Source organism: Rhineura floridana, chromosome 4 (genome assembly GCF_030035675.1).
Source record: "Rhineura floridana isolate rRhiFlo1 chromosome 4, rRhiFlo1.hap2, whole genome shotgun sequence".
NCBI classification, from domain to species: domain Eukaryota; kingdom Metazoa; phylum Chordata; class Lepidosauria; order Squamata; family Rhineuridae; genus Rhineura; species Rhineura floridana.
In genome coordinates, this window is record NC_084483.1 from 63845168 (window position 1) to 63865228 (window position 20061).

The 20061-nt window shown below is 40.1% G+C and overlaps 1 protein-coding gene across 1 annotated transcript; it reads left to right on the top strand.

The window, feature by feature from the left end:
- Nucleotides 1-5377: 5377 nt before the first annotated feature.
- IRAK1BP1 (interleukin 1 receptor associated kinase 1 binding protein 1) lies at nt 5378-19260 on the top strand. The gene is made up of 4 exons (XM_061623186.1): nt 5378-5818; nt 13308-13373; nt 17299-17429; nt 18595-19260. Exons 1-4 carry the CDS (start codon nt 5519-5521, stop codon nt 18875-18877), a joined length of 780 nt encoding a protein of 259 aa, XP_061479170.1. The 5' UTR covers nt 5378-5518; the 3' UTR covers nt 18878-19260.
- The last annotated feature ends 801 nt before the right edge of the window (nt 19261-20061 follow it).

Sequence of the window (20061 nt, forward strand, 5' to 3'; positions counted from 1 at the left end):
TAGAGACAGTACACAACCATCCTGACTAGGAACCATTGATAGCTTGATGCTCCATTTATTTGCCTAACCCCTTTTTAGTATAACATTTATATTCTTCCTTTCCTGCAAGGAGCTCAAGGTGGCACATGTGGTTCTCTTCCCCCCCCTTTTTATCCTCACAACAATCCTCCAAGGTAGGTTAGGCTGTGATTGGCCCAAGGTCACCACCCAGAAGCCTTCACAGCTGAGTGGGGATTTGAACCCTGGTCTTCCAGGTCCTAGTGCATGACACCTCTCTTGTAATGTCAGCTTCTCTGGTGAATAACAAAAATAGTATTTCTTGACTGCTTAGGCATGATTTTAATGTGGTTAGGTTGTTTTTCCTTAATTCTGATGATCAAGAAGGATAGCTAGACTTTTGTGATCTGTTTTTAGTTGTAAGTGAGCAATGCTTTGCACACAAGACCCAATGGTTTGCCGTCTCAAATAGCGAAAGCAAAATCTATTCTGGCATAAACTTCTCTTTTCTTCTTCATACTTGCATTTCTTATTGCACAATGATGTCATGCTTTTTCAGGACCCTTTTGTGAACAGTAGAATTAGATGTTGGATTAGATGCCACAGTAAATGTCATCAGATTACAAAGAGTATCCTGCAGGGTGATGTTGCTAGCACAAACGTACCACACAAGATCCCTTCTGAAGAAATAAAGATCCTTTCTGAAATTGCCAGAGAATTTCTGCCTTGAAGGGGGGCATCTTTGTTGGTTCATTAACTTCTGTTGAACTATCAGTGAGCCACACGAGGCTCCAAAGCTATGGTCTGGCCATCTCTGTTTAATATATGTGCTTGCTAGGAATAATCACTTGGAAAAAACGTTAATTATAAATTTGAAACTGTCCAATTTGATATTCTATTGTATTACTAATTGATTTCATCAAATAAGCATTTTTTATAAATAGAAAACTTTCCACCCCACATCACTGCTGTTCAACCACCCTAATGCCCTCTTCCATTAGCCATCTTGGCTTTGACTTCCCTAGACTCTCCAGTCTCCTGGGCTCTCCTCCGATTCATCTTCCTAATCAGGGCTTCCCTATCTTCGTCCCTTTTCCTGCCAACAAAGAGTTTTCAGGTTCCATGTCAGGCTTTTCTTCCAGTAAACATTCTTTTATCTTCCCTTAAAGAAGTTAAACTGAGCAAACAGAATCACATCAATTCAGACAAGCTTGCACATGGGCAAATGTCAAGCAGGCATCATCAGCTTTTAACACAGTAGATCAGATTTTGATGTTAAACCACTCCAAGCCTACCCTACGATTCAAGCAATTAAAATGAAACTTTTTTTATTTTATTTGCTGTAAAACAAAGGGTAATTCATTCTACCTGGGACTAGAAAGACAGAAATCATAACATTTTAACTAGGTGACTTGTTAGTCCTGTATGAGATACACACACACACAAAATTTAACCTCAGATCCAGCACTTGTAAGAACGGCTGTGATGAATGCACAATCCTCAATGATATGTGGTGTCATATTCAGTTATTAAGAGGTTTTGAAAACAGAGTTGAAAGCTGTAAGGGCATGTATACCAATAAACAATTTCTCATCAGTTGACAAGTGCAAAAAGTAGAAATCGCCTGCTGGAAAAGCCAGACATATCCTATAATTCAATCTTGGGACAGGCAGATATGGACCATCTTGTTACAGACAGCTACTCAAACTTTTTTTGCCATGTCATTGCCTACTCATGCGATAAAATGACAAATAATTTTTGTATACTGATGAATTATAACTTTGTACTGTATTCCATAAATCGTTTGGAATCCCATCCATTTAGGACTAGATTTTATTATTCGTAGTGAAGAAAAATTACTGACACCTTTTTTAAAAAATGGAAAGCATGCCAATTACTTTAAATAGATGTATACAACCTTGGCTTGCAGCGTTAGTTGCTTAGAAATAGAATGCTATTTAAATAGGAACAAAAGATAGCTATGCTAAAATTGATTAAGCATCAAAGGAAGAAAGGCGGGAAACAAATTTAATTAATAAATAAAAATACATCATGCTGTTTCAAATACTGGTTCCAACATTCAGCTGAAGTGTAATATAGGGCTGGCATGACGTCTTCCACCACATCTGAGGACGAGAAACTGCACAGATCAGGTTTCTGTGGTTTCATCTAACAGGGGCTTTATTAGACTGCACCTTTGTTCATTTATTATTTAATAATTTATAATTATTCTATTTATTTCATTTTTATAAATAGCTTTCCTACTGTTGGAGCCCATAAGTTTATTGCCTTTTCTAGCGAATCATATCTTCCCATGATGTGTCCAAAGTATGATAACCTCAGTTTCATCATTTTAGCTTCTAGTGACAGTTCTGGTTTAATTTGTTCTAACACCCAATTATCTGTCTTTTTTGCAGTCCATGGTATGCGCAAAGCTCTCCTCCAGCACCACATTTCAAGTGAGTTAATCCTTCTCTTATCTGCTTTTTTAACTGTCCAACTTTCACATCCATACAGCTGTAGTCCTGCTGCTTTTGTGCTTTCCTCTTTAACTTTCATCAGCATTCGTTTCAAATCACTACTGGTTTCTGCTAAGAGTATGGTATCGTCTGCATATCTTAAATTATTGATATTCCTCCCTCCAATTTTCACACCTCCTTCATCTTGGTCCAATCCCGCTTTCGTTTGATATGTTCTACGTGTATAGGTTAAACAAATAGGATGATAAAATACACCCCTGTCTCACACCCTTTCCAACTGGGAACCAGTCGGTTTCTCCATATTCTGTCCTTACAGTAGCCTCTTGTCCAGTATATAAGTTGTGCATCAGGGCAATCAGATGCTGTGGCACCCCCATTTCTTTTAAAGCATTCCATAGTTTTTCATGATCTAAGTACATCTTAAGCTGCACATCTAAGTAGCCTAAAACAACATTAAAAATAAACACATACATACAGAGGTAGTAGAATAATTCTTTTTATCCATAAGATAGCAATGATGGTCTCTCCGCTGGTAAGGGAGGTGGGGAGGGAGGCAGAGACCACTACATAGATCTTTGCACGTCAAACCAAGTGCAACTCTCCCCCACTCAGCCAGCAAGCATAATCTCTCTCACTTAACCACCTCCCGGACTACCAACTAAGGGACACTCACCCAAGCAAACATTTTCCCGAGATGCAAAAACATTAAAATGCAGCCACCAACTAAGGGACACTCACCCAAGCAAACATTTTCCCCAGAGATGCAAAAAAGTTAAAATGTAGCACAGCAGCTAGAGAGGGTGGTGGGAGGCCACTTTGGGTGTCAAGTGCAAACACAATATTTACACAAACACACACACACACACACATTGTCACCTTTCACCTCCAAAGTTCTTTATCTCCATTCTGCTGCTACCTCCTTCTCCTCCTTTATCCATGTTCTTGCCCTCTGGCTCCTTTATCCCTCCACTCCATTCTTCATCACCACCATCCATTATTTTAAACAATTGTTTTCTCCACTCCACCCTGTCTCACCCTCCACCTCCTCCCTCATCACCTCCTACCCACCCACAGAGCATGAGGGAAGAGCGACACTGCACAGAAACCCAGTTTGAGGCACATGATTTTCCACCACAAATCAGAGGAGCACAATACTTCCCCTGCTTTCCCCCCAAGTAATGCCCAAACGTAATGCTGGAAACATTACAATTACTCCACAGAAGTAATAAAATTACTCCAAGTTCTATTACAATCAAAACGTAAAGGAATTACCCACTTGTTCCTCAAAAAAGTAATGAATTACAAGTAATTTGTTACTTGTAACAAATTACTTCCAAGCTCTGATGTCTGTGTAAAAAGCAATGAGTGACAATGATGTGAGGAGCAAAGTAGCAAAACCAGATGTATTACCAAGCATCGCAGGAGCTCCAGCTGTGCAAAGTGTATGAAGCTTTTCTTTCCAGTCAAAGTTTTGTTTGGCAGAAAAACTTTCTACCATTTCCAAAACGTCGACGGCCTTTGTAGTTTCCAAAAGGGAGTCACAAAATAAGAATTATTCTTGGATGGCATCAGCATGCACATAGCGAACAAAAAAAAGGATCTGCTACATTGAGAGATGTCTGTAGTTTCATCCAGTTGCATACTGTAGGGGAATTGTGAGGCTGCCAATTCCTCAATGACCTGCTTCAAAATGTTAAAAGAAATATTTGGTTTGGTGGCTGAAAGACTACTAGGCACAGAGTTGCCTGATAGTTGGCCAGCTACATCGCACAACCGTCTGTAGACAGGAAGACTGAGATCATGTGCAATCTAGCCGAGGGTCTAATAACTGCCGTAATTTCAAAGTAGTGATGAGCGAAAACAATAGTTCGAGATATCTGCAACAACTGTGATATGAAAATATCTGTGATTTCTATTGGTGACAAAGTCACAGGTACTGCTAATACTACTGTGTTTTGTTGCCTACATTCATAACTGAAGGAAATGGTAAATTTCAGTTAGACACTGCTAGAGGTTAGTGAAAATAATAAAGATATAATTTTGCCCCCATCCTGAAATCTATCCACTTTTAAGAACCCCTGGTTTAAATGCTGATAACACTATTGTATGGATTTCGGAAAATACATTTTATCAATATAACAAGGATTCCAACAGCATAAACCTTAACATGTCTACTCAGAAGTGTGGTTAGGATTGCAGCGTAAAACAGCAATCCAACTTGAGTTTATGCAGAGCAGGAAGAGTTGGATGTGGTGGCAGCAGTGAGAAGCTTAAAAGGTTATGGAACCAAAGTTTATACTCCTAAGTGGCCTACAGTAATTGTTTGTAGTAGTTTTTACTTCAGCAATTCACTTCACATGGAAAAAGTCTACTGGTGACATCTAATATGTAGCAAGCCCCATACAATTAAGACTGACTTTTGTAGCATGCAAATAGGCAAACATGCTTTGCTTTTACTCAGTATTTTCGTTTTTAAAATGGTGCCAAAGAAGGGCAAGAGATGAGGCAACACATATACAGCCTACACTGGCTACTACACAAGTGATGTTCTCCCATGCTGATAATCCTTTCCTTGGAATCGAGCCAATGTTGCTTGGAGAGAAAACTTCTAGAGATCAATGCTATGCTTGTTAAGTCTCGCTGAGGACTGTCGCCTCATACTATAATACTCCATGTTAAGAGACCAGTAAGAAACCCAAATTCACTGCTTTAATGAAACTCATTGCTTCAAAGCGCAGCTCTAAAAGCGTAAGCTACGCCAACAGTTTGCAACCAGAGTATTCCCTCACCCTCCTGACGCACCAGGAAACTGAACGGAATGGAAACTTGGCGCTACGAATCATGGGATCCCCGCTTCAGGCGCCGACCCCCCTCCCCAACGCCCCCTGACTGGGACGCCGGCTGCCGGCCAGATCACGTGATCCTGCCACCACCAGAACTACATCACCCATGACGCTTTGGGTGCGAAGGGCATACGGCGCGCCTTTCGTTGCTATGGAGCCTTAACGGTTCCCTTTCTTACTATCGTTTTGGGCAGCAGGATGCCGTTACCTCCCCTTTCTCCAGCTCGAGTATTTGCACAGTTGGTCCCTCCGCCCGCCGGGACGGATAGCCGGGAGAATGAGCTTTCGAGAGTCGCTGGTGGAGTCCCCGCATGTTTACTGCCGCCCGGGAGGGAGGTTCATGTGGGCGGCAGCGCGGAGCTCAGCGCCAGCCCGGACCGAGCAAAAGTCACTTTTTATCTGAGAAGCAGGAAAGGGGAGGCTGGCGCAGCGCGGAGCAGCGTCACTCGGAGGCTAGATTATGTCGTTCAGACTGCCCGGCAGCGCGGAAGTATAACGGTGGGTAAAGAGTCTCTCTCGCGCAGCTTCAACGGCTTTTCCCATCGTCGTCGTCATCATTGGCCTTTCTCCGTTACGCTGCAAGGGCAGGAATGAGGAACATGGTGCTCTCCAGGTATTGCTGGACTACAGTTCTCCTCATCCCTGACCATTGGCCATGCTGGCTGGCGCTGATGGGAGATAGAGTCCAGCAATGTCTGGAGGGCACCAAGTTCAGGATCCAGGGAGAAGCATTAAAACAAAACTAACCAGTTTATTTATTTATTAGATGTACATCCTGCCCTTCCTCCCAGTAGGAGCCCAGGGCGGCAAACAAAAGCACTAAAAACATCCTATTACAACAAAACATTTGTAAAAACATATTAAAACAAACATCTTTAAAAAACATCTTTTTTAAAAAAACAAAAAAAGCTTGTTGAATAATAGTATATTGATACGTTTGGCTACAAGCCCAGTAGTTGTAGTTTATATTACATTTCTAACCCTGCCTTGCTACTAAGGTGCTGAGGACAACACACAGTTGTATGCTGAGATATTGCTTGGTCTTAGAGGAGAGCATTGATATAGTGAGCATAACGGAGACCTGGTGGAAAGGAGAAAACCAGTGGGATACGGTTATCCCTGGATATAAACTATATTGGAAGGACAGGGAAGGACGTATTGGTGGCGGAGTCGCTCTATACGTGAAAGAAGGCATTGAATCCAGCAAGCTGGAAACCCCCAAAGAGGCAGACTCCTCCACAGAATCGTTGTGGGTGGTGATACCATGCCCCAGGAGGGACTTAATACTGGGAACGATCTATCGTCCCCCTGATCAAAATGCTCAGGGAGACCTGGAGATGAGATATGAAATTGAGGAAGCATCCAAACTAGGAAATGTGGTAGTAATGGGTGACTTCAACTACCCGGACATAGACTGGCTGCATATGTGTTCCAGTCATGACAAAGAAGCAAAGTTTCTAGATATTCTAAATGACTATTCCCTAGACCAGTTGGTCATGGAACCGACCAGAGGGACGGCAACCCTGGACTTAATCTTCAGTGGGGACCGGGACCTGGTGCAAGATGTAAGTGTTGTTGAACCGATTGGGAGCAGTGACCACAGTGCTATTAAATTAAACATACATGTAACTGGCCAATTGCCAAGAAAATCCAACATGGTCACATTTGACTTCAAAAGAGGAAACTTCACAAAAATGAGGGGATTGGTAGAAAGAAAGCTGAAAAACAAAGTCCAGAGGGTCACATCACTCGAAAATGCTTGGAAGTTGTTTAAAAACACTATATTAGAAGCTCAACTGGAGTGCATACCGCAGATCAGAAAAGGTACCGCCAGGGCCAAGAAGATGCCAGCATGGTTAACGAGCAAAGTCAAGGGAGCTCTTAGAGGCAAAAAGTCTTCCTTCAAAAAATGGAAGTCTTGTCCAAATGAAGAAAATAAAAAAGAACACAAACTCTGGCAAAAGAAATGCAAGAAGACAATAAGGGATGCTAAAAAAGAATTTGAGGAGCACATTGCTAAGAACATAAAAACCAACAACAAAAAATTCTATAAATACATTCAAAGCAGGAGACCATCTAGGGAGACAATTGGACCCTTGGATGATAAGGGAGTCAAAGGTGTACTAAAGAACGATAAGGAGATTGCAGAGAAGCTAAATGAATTCTTTGCATCTGTCTTCACAGTGGAAGATATAGGGCAGATCCCTGAACCTGAACTAACATTTGCAGGAAGGGATTCTGAGGAACTGAGACAAATAGTGGTAACGAGAGAGGAAGTTCTAAGCTTAATGGACAATATAAAAACTGACAAATCACCGGGCCCGGATGGCATCCACCCGAGAGTTCTCAAAGAACTCAAAGGTGAAATTGCTGATCTGCTAACTAAAATATGTAACTTGTCCCTTGGGTCCTCCTCCGTGCCTGAGGACTGGAAAGTGGCAAATGTAACGCCAATCTTCAAAAAGGGATCCAGAGGGGATCCCGGAAATTACAGGCCAGTTAGCTTAACTTCTGTCCCTGGAAAACTGGTAGAAAGTATTATTAAAGCTAGATTAACTAAGCACATAGAAGAACAAGCCTTGCTGAAGCAGAGCCAGCATGGCTTCTGCAAGGGAAAGTCCTGTCTCAGTAACCTATTAGAATTCTTTGAGAGTGTCAACAAGCATATAGATAGAGGTGATCCAGTGGACATAGTGTACTTAGACTTTCAAAAAGCGTTTGACAAGGTACCTCACCAAAGGCTTCTGAGGAAGCTTAGCAGTCATGGAATAAGAGGAGAGGTCCTCTTGTGGATAAGGAATTGGTTAAGAAGCAGAAAGCAGAGAGTAGGAATAAACGGACAGTTCTCCCAATGGAGGGCTGTAGAAAGTGGAGTCCCTCAAGGATCGGTATTGGGACCTGTACTTTTCAACTTGTTCATTAATGACCTAGAATTAGGAGTGAGCAGTGAAGTGGCCAAGTTTGCTGACGACACTAAATTGTTCAGGGTTGTTAAAACAAAAAGGGATTGCGAAGAGCTCCAAAAAGACCTCTCCAAACTGAGTGAATGGGCGGAAAAATGGCAAATGCAATTCAATATAAACAAGTGTAAAATTATGCATATTGGAGCAAAAAATCTTAATTTCACATATACGCTCATGGGGTCTGAACTGGCGGTGACCGACCAGGAGAGAGACCTCGGGGTTGTAGTGGACAGCACGATGAAAATGTCGACCCAGTGTGCGGCAGCTGTGAAAAAGGCAAATTCCATGCTAGCGATAATTAGGAAAGGTATTGAAAATAAAACAGCCGATATCATAATGCCGTTGTATAAATCTATGGTGCGGCCGCATTTGGAATACTGTGTACAGTTCTGGTCGCCTCATCTCAAAAAGGATATTATAGAGTTGGAAAAGGTTCAGAAGAGGGCAACCAGAATGATCAAGGGGATGGAGCGACTCCCTTACGAGGAAAGGTTGCAGCATTTGGGGCTTTTTAGTTTAGAGAAAAGGCGGGTCAGAGGAGACATGATAGAAGTGTATAAAATTATGCATGGCATTGAGAAAGTGGATAGAGAAAAGTTCTTCTCCCTCTCTCATAATACTAGAACTCGTGGACATTCAAAGAAGCTGAATGTTGGAAGATTCAGGACAGACTAAAGGAAGTACTTCTTTACTCAGCGCATAGTTAAACTATGGAATTTGCTCCCACAAGATGCAGTAATGGCCACCAGCTTGGACAGCTTTAAAAGAAGATTAGACAAATTCATGGAGGACAGGGCTATCAATGGCTACTAGCCATGATGGCTGTGCTCTGCCACCGTAGTCAGAGGCAGCATGCTTCTGAAAACCAGTTGCCGGAAGCCTCAGGAGGGGAGAGTGTTCTTGCACTCGGGTCCTGCTTGCGGGCTTCCCCCAGGCACCTGGTTGGCCACTGTGAGAACAGGATGCTGGACTAGATGGGCCACTGGCCTGATCCAGCAGGCTCTTCTTATGTTCTTATGTTCTTACTGAAACTGAATTGGTCCAAATTTTGACAAAAATTTGTCAACAAATATGGAAAACAAAACAATGGCCCACAGACTGGATGCATTCAATATACATCCCAATTCCAAAGAAAGGAGATCCCAGGGAATGCAGTAATTATTACCTTAACTTTTTTTTTTTCAATAATTTTTATTCAGATTTTCATAAAACATACAAGACAAAATCATAAAACATTCAAAGACAAAAAACAAAATCAAAAATAGTTAAACAAAAAGAAAAAAAGAAAAGAAGAAAAATAAAAAATAAAAAATAAAGAGTAAAATATTGACTTCCCATTTGTCAAAGATCAAATCAGTTATAAGTCTATAATATATAACAATCCTGTCTCTTAAGTCATATTATAAAATCACTTTCCTCCAGTAGTTATCTTACTTAATCATCAAATCTCATAAACATTACTTTATTCTTTCCACAAAAAGTCAAAGAGAGGTTTCAATTCTTTAAGAAATATATCTATCAATTTTTTTTTCCAGATAAGCATATCGATTAATCCATCTCATTACTAATTATGATAATCTTATTGTCATAACCATAGTCAAAATAAACATTTCAATTAATCCATCACATCAGAATCTGTTAGGTTCAGTAATTTCAGTAGCCATTGTTCTATTATCTCTATTAGTTCCATTTTCCATCTTCCATCTTCAGTAGTCTTGTTAAGTCCAGTAATTTCAATATCCAATCTTCCATTATCAGTATTCCATAATAATCTTGCTGTCAAAGCCATAGTCATATAATAAGAGTCTGATGGGAATTACCTCTATCCCAAATATTTTCTTGCCATCCATTCTGAATAAGTTGCTGAAATACTGCTGTAAAATCATATCTCTGTTCTTTTTTTCAAAATACACTGGGTCATCTCTTAAAAGTTTTTCCATTGTCACATGGCTGCAGTTAATTCCATAGATTTTCTCTATATTGGGCTCCATCACATCATTCCAGTCCAGAAGATAATCCATGCCATTGATAACTTTATCTCTAGAATCTTCATTAATTTCTTCAGAGATAACATTGAGTTCCAAACAATAGATTTTATTTCTAAAGTCCATAGACTCCAAATCTTGTTCCTGTTCCACGTTTGTTCCAATCTCCGGGATCTCCTCTCTCACAGGGACCCCTATTCCAGTCTCCAGGGTCTCCTCTCTCACAGGGACCCCTATTCCAATCTCCGGGGTCTCCTCTCTCACAGGGACCCCTTCCAGGGTCACCTCTCTCACAGGGACCCTTATATCTTTAATCTCCTGCTTTATTTTACTCAATTCAATTTTCGTTATCTCAATCTCATTCATTATTCTCTGAAACATAGTTATTTCCAGATTCTCAGCCACTTTCTTAATTGCCATTTTAAAAGAAAAATATAGGAAAACCACTTCTTATTTCAGCAACAATTGGGTTAATACTCCAAACTTGGTGACATCACAGTATAAACAGAGCAGACAGCCTTATCTCTCCAATAGTTAAGTAAACAAAATGCAGTTCCCAGGATCGAAGCAATTAATGGCAATCGTCAAGAAACAGATTCGTCAAAATAAAATAGACCAAAAAGAGAGTAGTCTCAAAACAGTATAATATTTTTCAAAATAAAAATCTGGAATAGAAATCCCTCTTCTGTGTGTATCTTTAGAATGCAAATCCAGGACAGCTTTTTGCAACAAAAACAGAGATAAGCTATTAATTAGTGCGTAGCAGAGAGAAGTTACGGCTCCCCAGTGAGATGTCAAAAACCGATCAATCTGGCAAATCTCTTTTAAACAGCAACAATTTAAGTCAAGTAAAAGAAAAATATAGAAAGAAGGGTGCTTGCCTGTTAGTGCGTTCTCTCTTAGAAGATAAGATGAACGTTCGCTTTAACAGATAGAGCTTGCTGTTGAAAATCCGTCCCACCTTCGTCGGCTGGACCTCGTCCCATAAATTAATGAGATCTGGTCGTCCCAACAAAAATAGGCTTTGAGGTTAATCTCTTCGTTTCTCCCTACCCGGGAGAAGTTTAATCAGTCAAAAAAAAAAGAAAAAACTGACTGATATATCTGAATAAGCTTCTTTTGAGGCAGGAGCCCGTCTCAAAAGCAGGCACAGGCTAAGTCACCCTTCCCGGAAGTCCCAGTAATTATTACCTTAACTATTGCCTTAATATCCCTTGCAATTAAAGTAATGCTCAAGATTCTACAACAAAGGCTCTTACCATATATGGAGCGAGAAATGCCAGATGTCGAAAGATGGATTTAGAAAGGGAAGAGGCGCCAGAGATCATATCGCAAACATACGTTGGATAATGGAACTGACCAAGGTATTTCAGAAGAAATCACCCTGTGCTTTATGGATTATAGCAAAGCCTTTGACTGCGTAGATCATGGAAAACTATGTAATGCTTTAAAAGAAACGGGGATGCCACAGCATCTGATTGTCCTGATGTGCAACCTATACTCTGGACAAGAGACTACTGTAAGGACAGAATATGGAGAAACCAATTGGTTTCTAACCAGAAAGGACATCCATACATAGAGATCAGGAATAGCATGGTCTGAATGATCCTGACTTTAATGTTCAGTGATACATCTTTGCATTTGAGGACCTTTCCAAGTTCTCTCACAGCTGCCCTCCCCAGTCCTAGCCTTCTTCTGATTTCTTGACTATTGTCTCCATTTTGGTTAATGACTATGCTGAGGTATTGATAATCCTTGACAAGTTCAATGTCCTCATTGTCAACTTTAAAGTTACATAAATCTTCTGTTGTCATTACTTTAGTCTTCTTGACGTTCAGCTGTACTCCTGCTTTTGTGCTTTCCTCTTGAACTTTCATCAGCATTTGTTTCAAATCACTACTGGTTTCTGCTAGCAGTATGGTATCGTCTGCATATCTAAAATTATTGTTATTCCTCACTCCAATTTTCACACCTCCATCTTGGTCCAATTGAACTTTCTGTATATGTTCTCCGTGTAGATTAAACAAATAGGGTGATAAAATACACAAGAGGTGGATTGATTCCATAAAGGAAGCCATAGACCTGAACTTACAAGATCTGAACAGGGCGGTTCACGACAGATGCTCTTGGAGGTCACTGATTCATAGGGTCGCCATAAGTCGTAATCAACTTGAAGGCACATAATGACAACAATGTATGGATGTGGAAGTTGGGTAGGGAAAAAAGTGGATAAGAGAAAAATCAACTCATTTGAAATGTGGTGTTGGATGAGAGCTTGGCGCATACCATGGACTGTGAAAAAGACAAATAATTGAGTGTTGTTATGTGCCTTCAGGTCGATCACGACTTATGGTTGACCCTATGAATCAGTGACCTCCAAGATCATCTGTCATGCACCACCTTGTTCAGATCTTGTAAGTTCAGGTGTGTGGCTTACTTTATGGAATCAATCCATGTCTCTTTATGCACTGGCTCCCTCCTACCCACCCCCAGCCTTCTCATGCTGATCAAGAAGATAGGAAAGTACAATCTTCCATGTTCAGCTGAATGTGCTTATAAGCCTGCTTGCAATCAGGAGCTCTCGATCCACACTGACTGGGGCTGATGGGAGGTGTAGTTCAAAACAACTGGAGGACACCAGGTTGACAAAGGATGCTACAGAGCCAGGCTTTCAGCAAAATCAGTGGAATCGCCCTGCTTCCCAACTCTCCCTCAGTCTCTAAACCTGACAGTTTATTCATGAACTATCCATTGTGTGAAAGTGTATGTTCGTGATACTGAAATATTTTTTCTACTAAGATTCTTTTGGAAGTGATGACAAAACTTAATTGTTACCTGATAATGTTCAGTTATCTATTTCCAAGTTGTTGCTTGTAATTCATAAGACCACAAGAGGACAGTATTTTTACCCAATACAGAGAACAATTTTGAGTTAAAAGTATTGCTTTATTGTTCATTACTGGTTAAGCAACCATACTGGCATGAAAGAGCACTGCCTTTTTGGGTGCTGTATTTAAAATTGTTGTGTTTTTGTTCTAGGAGAACGAGATGTCAGTGACAAAGAACTTTAGTAGAACAGACAATATTTATAAGATGGAAGCAGAGGCAAGTATCTAAGTATGAGCATTGGCAATGTGTCTCAAATATATTAAATTTGGCAATGACAAATATTCTCCAAAAGAGCTATCTAAATATGGATTTTAAATTTGCTGTATTTATTTTACTAACTGACAAAATCATTCAGATGTTTCAGTAAGAGGGGGGCAAAATCTACTTCAGTTTCTTTTTGAGTTATTGCTATATTATAGAATCTTGGTGAAAATCTGTTGGCTGTGATATGTTGAAGCAAACTTTTTTTCTGTTACAGTTAATGGATAAGCAGGGCTGTTAAAGAGGTGTGTGACTAAATGAAATGCACAATCTTACAAGGAAAAATCCATCACCTCAGGTGCCTACCACTTGAAAGGCAAACAACTGTATTAAGAAGTGTACCTTTGCACTTTAGCATGCAATTAAAATCCCTTTGATAGGGTTATGGACAGGAGCCTGTGAGGGGGCTTACATTGACAGATTTTATCTTAATGATCGTTTTCAGGTTCTAGGGCTGTCACCAAATGAAAGAAGTTGTAATTAATTAAAACTGGCACACATTTGACTAAAATGGAGTTGAATCCAAAAGTGTGTTTCTGTTCATGGAAAAGTTTTTCTATACCTTGAACTAGAACATGATACATTAAAAGTGCACTAGATCCAAACAGGTTCTTTTGTTTGCAGAGCTTCTTGCTAAGTATACTATAATACTGCTACGGAGTCTACTTATTATAGCATTAACTTTTGTGCAAATGTTAGTGGAATAGTGCCATTTAAAAGGCTTTTTTTCTTTCTGCTCATGATTGTTTGAATGCAACCCATACTTTGAAAAGAAAAAAGTATCTTTCTAGGTGGTGTCTGCCTACTGCAGTTTTTATAAGTACTTGTATTACAAGTATTTTCATAAATGTGCTACCTGAACAGTCAACTAAACATTGCAGCCCTATTAGCTTCCTGAAGCAAAAAGATTCATAAGCCTTTTAAAAACTCTAATGTCCACATACAGGGTTAACACTCCAAGAGAGCTTTCATAGCATCTTAGGACATGGGCAAGAAACCTCCAGGCCAGATCTGGACCACAACCTCCCTTTTTGGCCCTGTGGAGGGAAGGGGGTATTTATATACCTACTCTATAATAACAAAACTCAACTCCCTTTCCATGGTTATCCCGAACTGTGCTTCTGCCATAATTCAGTCTCATTTAGTTCATTTGAACTTACCAGTAGCCCGATAACTGTAGGGTACAGGTGTGATACGAAGCCAGACAGATATAGATATCATGTTTAACAAACATATTTACTACAAGATTATTTATTTATTACAAGATTATTAAATGCACAAACTTATCTGGTTACTTTAAAATAGTACTGTAGAGTTACAGTGCCTTGCAAAAGTACTGACCCCTGACCAATGCTCTCATATTACTGAATTACAAATGATACATTGTAATTTCGTTCTGTATGATATTTTATTTTGAAATACTGAAGCTCAAAATCAATTATTGTAAGGTGACATTGGTTTTGTGTTGGGAAATGTTTGTAAGAAAGATAAAAAACTGAAACATGTTGCTTGTATAAGTATTTAGCCTCCACACATTAATATTTGATAGAGCCACCTTTTGCTGCAATACCAGCTTTGTACACAGTGTCGAAGAGATTTTGGCCCATTCTTCTTGGCAGATTTGCTGCAGGTTATTCAGGTTGGTTGGATGTCACTTGTGCATCGCAATTTTCAAAGACAGCCACAGAGTCTCAATAGGATTGAGATCAGGACTTTGACTGGGCCACTGTAGGACAGTCACCTTTTTGTTCTTGAGCCCCTCCAATGTTGCTCTGGCCTTGTGCTTGGGGTCATTGTCCTGATGAAAAGTGAATATCCTCCCAAGCTTCAGTTTTTTAGTGGATTGACGCAGGTTCTCTTGCAGTATTTCCCTGTATTTGCTCCATCTGTTCTTCCTTCAATTTTAACAAGATGCCCAGTCCCTGCTAATGAGAAGCATCCCCACAGCATGATGCTGTCACCAACATACTTTACTGTAGGGATGGTGTCTTGAGGCATGGGCAGTGTTAGGTTTGCACCACACATAACACTGAGTTTTGGCCAAAAAGCTCTATCTTGGCCTCATCTGACCAGAAAACCTTTTCCCACATCGCAGCTGGGGCACTCTCATGCATTCTGGCAAACTCCAGACGTGCTTTCAGATGGTACTTCTTGAGTAATGGCTTCTCTCTTGCCACCCTCCCATACAGGCCAATGTTATGCAGAGCTTTTGATACGGTTGACTGGTGCACGATTACTTCACACTTAGCCACTGAGCTCTGTAGCTCCTTCAAAGTGATTGTTGGCCTCTCTGTGGCTTCTCTCACAAGTCTCCTCCTTGTCTGAGCGCTGAGTTTTGAGGGACGGCCTTTTCTTGGCAGTGCCGGGGTGGTGTGATGCAGTTTCCACTTCCTGATTATTGATCCAACTGTGCTCACTGGGATATCCAAACACTTGGATATTATTTGGTACCCTTTTCCTAATCTATGCATTTGTATTACATTATCTCTCACTTCTGTAGAATGCTCTTTGGTCTTCATTTTCCTTCAGATCCACAGCCTGACCAATGATCCTTCAACAGTGGGGTTTTTATCGTGACAATGTGGCAGCAACTTGAATGGTTCACAGGTGGAGGCCAATGGTAAGGTGATTGTGTCCTCGATGGGGCAATTTCTTTCATCTGTGTAAACTGGGAGCTTCCATAGCACAGGGGTTGAATACTTATATAAGGAACATGTTTCAGTTCTTTGTTTCTTACAAATATTTCCCAACATAAAACCAATGTCACCTTACAATAATTGAGTTTGAGTTTCAGTGTTTCCAAATAAGATACCATACAGAACGAAATTATGATGTACCATTTGTAATTCAGTAATATGAGAGCATTGGTCAGGGGTCTGAGTACTTTTGTAAGGCACTGTAAATGAGTAAAAGCTTTGGTAACCTGTTTCTGTCACTTTGAATACCAACAGCTTATTTTTTACAATGTTAAACTAGGACAAATTTAAGGAAGCAGTTAGTTATCGTATTAAAACCCTGTAGCCAAATTGCCCTTTTATTCTTTCTGCCCCACTAATGCAGCCCTCAAGGGAGTTGAAGGTGCCCCACCCTTGCATTATAGTATTACTACTTGTGTTTGCTTCTTTGCATATTATCTGTTTGCTGTCCCACTCCTGAAATATTTACCTGCAATACCATCTTAACAGCTTTACAAAACTATGTTAGCAACATGATGAAGAGATACTGGTGTAGTTATTTATGGAAGTAGAAACTGAAATATTTAGCAAACTTTTAGTCGAATCCTGAAAATGTTCACACTGAAGCTGATCTTGTGTAGTTAAGAAAAGCTTTCTTTCTGCGAGTTGTGTTTAAAATTTCAGCCTTTGATCTAGGCTGCAATCCCATATGTGTTTACCTGGCAGTAGTCCTATTGAACATAGTGGGACTTCTGTGTAGACATGGTCATTGCTTGAACTTACTTCTAGGGCAGATATTTACCATAGTTATCTGGAAGTTGATAGGACTGCATTGTCTTAAAGTGTTAGGAGCATGTAAATGTGGGATTATAAACCAGGGGTTCATGATGATTTCCTAAAGTGTATTTCCAAATGGCACTCTGCAAATTCATTGTTTCCTAATAGTTTGCTTCCCAACACTTTAATATGAGCAGCATTTATCTGCTTTAATGCCATGTCATACTCATATGGATGTTTTGTTTATTATTTCTCATGTATTGCTGTTTACTAGGTATGCCTCCTTGAGCACAATTTCCTCTGCACAAAAGGCAGCATATAAATGCTACCTTTGTATAAAATGAATATTATAATCTTGTGCTATTCACCTTTGTTAATTTTTGGCTAAGGCACTGAGAAGACTTCCAAATTTTTACATTCACATACAGGTCTGCATTACATTCAGTGATTTTGGAAAAATGCAAGATGTGTGTAACTTTCTTGTTGAGAAACTAGGTTGCTCTGTTATCATCAGTCCACCTCACTTTTACCATACAATGGAGAAAATAGATGCTCTTCGGTAAGTTATGTTTTCTTCCTTTTACCACAGGAGTGGGGAACCTTTGGCCCTCCAGATGTAATAATAATAAAATGTATACCTTGCCCTTCTTCCTGAAGGAACCCAGCAAGCAATAGTTAAGCCAATGACCAGGAATGATGGGAGTTGTAGTTCAGCAACATCTGGAGGGCCAAAGGTTCCCTACACCTGTTTTACCCAAAGGTTGGGTCTCCCTAGCATGATTTACCAGTGCCATGCCTCTATGAACGTGTTCTGTAATAAATAACTAAAGCTGCTATTCTTCTCAGCCCAAGAAAACTGCTGGTAGAGTACACATGTTAATACAGGTGTAGTTCACACGTCAAATTAAAACATAGGTAAAATTAACTGTGCTTTAATGTGAATGCTCAACTTGATAATGCGCACTGGTGAAATTGCAGACTCTTCATTCCTGTCTCTGTGCTGGAAAACAAGCAGTGTTATGTCCAAATGAAAGCTTATGTTTTTCCCCCCCAAACATACCATGAGCAGTAGTCAGCAAAGAACAAACCTTGGTTACCACGTGTAACCTGGAGAGAAGCAAATCCACTAGCATGGCAGGAGCAAAGCACACGATTTCAGCAGTGCACATTAGCAGCACTGACATGTTCACTAGACCAATGTAATAAACTAGACAAACAAGCTAAACAAACCTCCAGTCTTCACGTTCTAAATTGGAATGTGCCATTTTAGGTAACAAATTTGGTACCAGTATGCAGTGCTGTACTGAATAAAGTGGGAATAGGATTGCAGTCTAAGAGAAGGAAGAAACCAGGCTAACAAAAGCTAAATAAAAATAAATGCAGTCGCACATACTTTGGTTAATTTCAGAGTTCTATCTTTCTACTATGGAAGAACAAGAGCAAGAAATGGCAGCACATGTAAGTTATAACATAACTGAAGTGTAGTCTACAGACTGCAATCCTACACACAGATACATGGAGGTAAGTTCCCATTGGACTCAATGGAACTTACCTTTTAGTAGACCTGTATAGAATTGTACTGTTACTTGCTTTCTGAAGGCTTTTCTGTTTGAAAAGCAGGGCATACAGTACCTAAAAGTAGGTGCTACACTGATAAAATGATTTAAGGGATAAACGTCTTGTTTAGATAAATTACCTAAATCTTCCCTTTTGCATCATTCCAGGCGCCAGGTTTGTCTTGCTGCTGTTGGGAGCGCCCGGCAAAAAGCTCAAGAAGTGTGCCAGTTGTTTGGCCAGCCTCTGGGGAAACCTTTGCTAATAAGGGAAGAGGAAGTGAAGGAGTGGGAGGGCCACCATGAAAATCATCTAGCCAACTCCCCAGATTCCCTGGGTTTGCAGCAGAGACTCCAAAGTGGCACCATCCATGTTTCCTCAAGGATATTTGCTGTTTTTGAAATAAAGGGAGAGAAGAAGAAAAAACAAGCAGCTCATATAAATGTGAACTGAATTATTACTGAAGTCTTGAATTGTTTTCTTGTGTTAAGAAAAAATGTTCTCAGGAAGCTCAACTTGATTTTCCATTATCAAAAAATTAAAACACTGACATTTATTCGCTTTTTTAAAATGATTCCATGAAATTGTAACAGAGGCTGTAATCCTCTGTATTTGTGTATAAGCTGTACTGAACTCAGTGCATTGGATCCAAATTTACCTTTCGTTCCTTGGAAGAAGTGCTCCTGTCATGGAAGAAGCCCTTGTGCTCACAAAGACGTCTATGAATAGAAGCTCCTTCCATGATCAAAACAGTGTTTGGATACAACCCAGTGAATGTTTGAGTAAACTATATATAGGATCAATTTATTGTATGCTTAATATACTGTTCACTAGAATTTATTATTTGTTCAGAACTTTTCTTGGGGCACTTAGGATACACCAACTTTTCTAAGTATAAGTCAGGGAGTCACCAATCTTTTTGGACCAGAGGGCACACTTCAAATTTTGAAAGGGTGCTGGGGGTACCAGTCACGAAATGGCTACTGTGGGAGTGTGGCATTTCACAAAATTAAGAGAGTAGTCATGGTGAAGCTTTTCCCATAATTATATTTCCACACTAGAAAAGGCTTGACCTGTTGAATTTCTGCCTACCGTACAGCTGTTAAAGGCACAAGAACCCTGTTTTTCCCTGATGCCAACCCTAAACAAAAGCCTAGGCTGCCATTCTGTACTTGCTTAACTAGAAGCCCCATTAAACACAAAAAACTTACTTCTGAGTAGACATATATACCATTGTACTGTAAGTTAACTATACAGTGAATTCTTAACAAGCCCTGGTCTTTGCTTTCTGTGAAGCAGGAGACATGCCTAAGCATCTTTGCAGTTTTCACATTTGCCTTTTGCAGGGCAGGGGATTCTTTAACATTTACCTATGCTAGCATAGTCCAGGAAATCTGTGTTGGAATGGTTACATCAGGAAAAAGCTTCCTTGGATGCCAGGAACGTCTTACCTTCAAATGTGAGAATGGTCATTTACTGTTAAGACATGACAAATTTCCTGAATATAACAAGAAATAACGAATGACATAATGGGTGGAAATACTTGAAAACTGCCTTAACTGTGAAGAACTTGCTAAATGTTTTCTAGGGTATTGGCGGTGAGACAGTAGGCCAGGTGTTAAGAGTGATTTCTACTT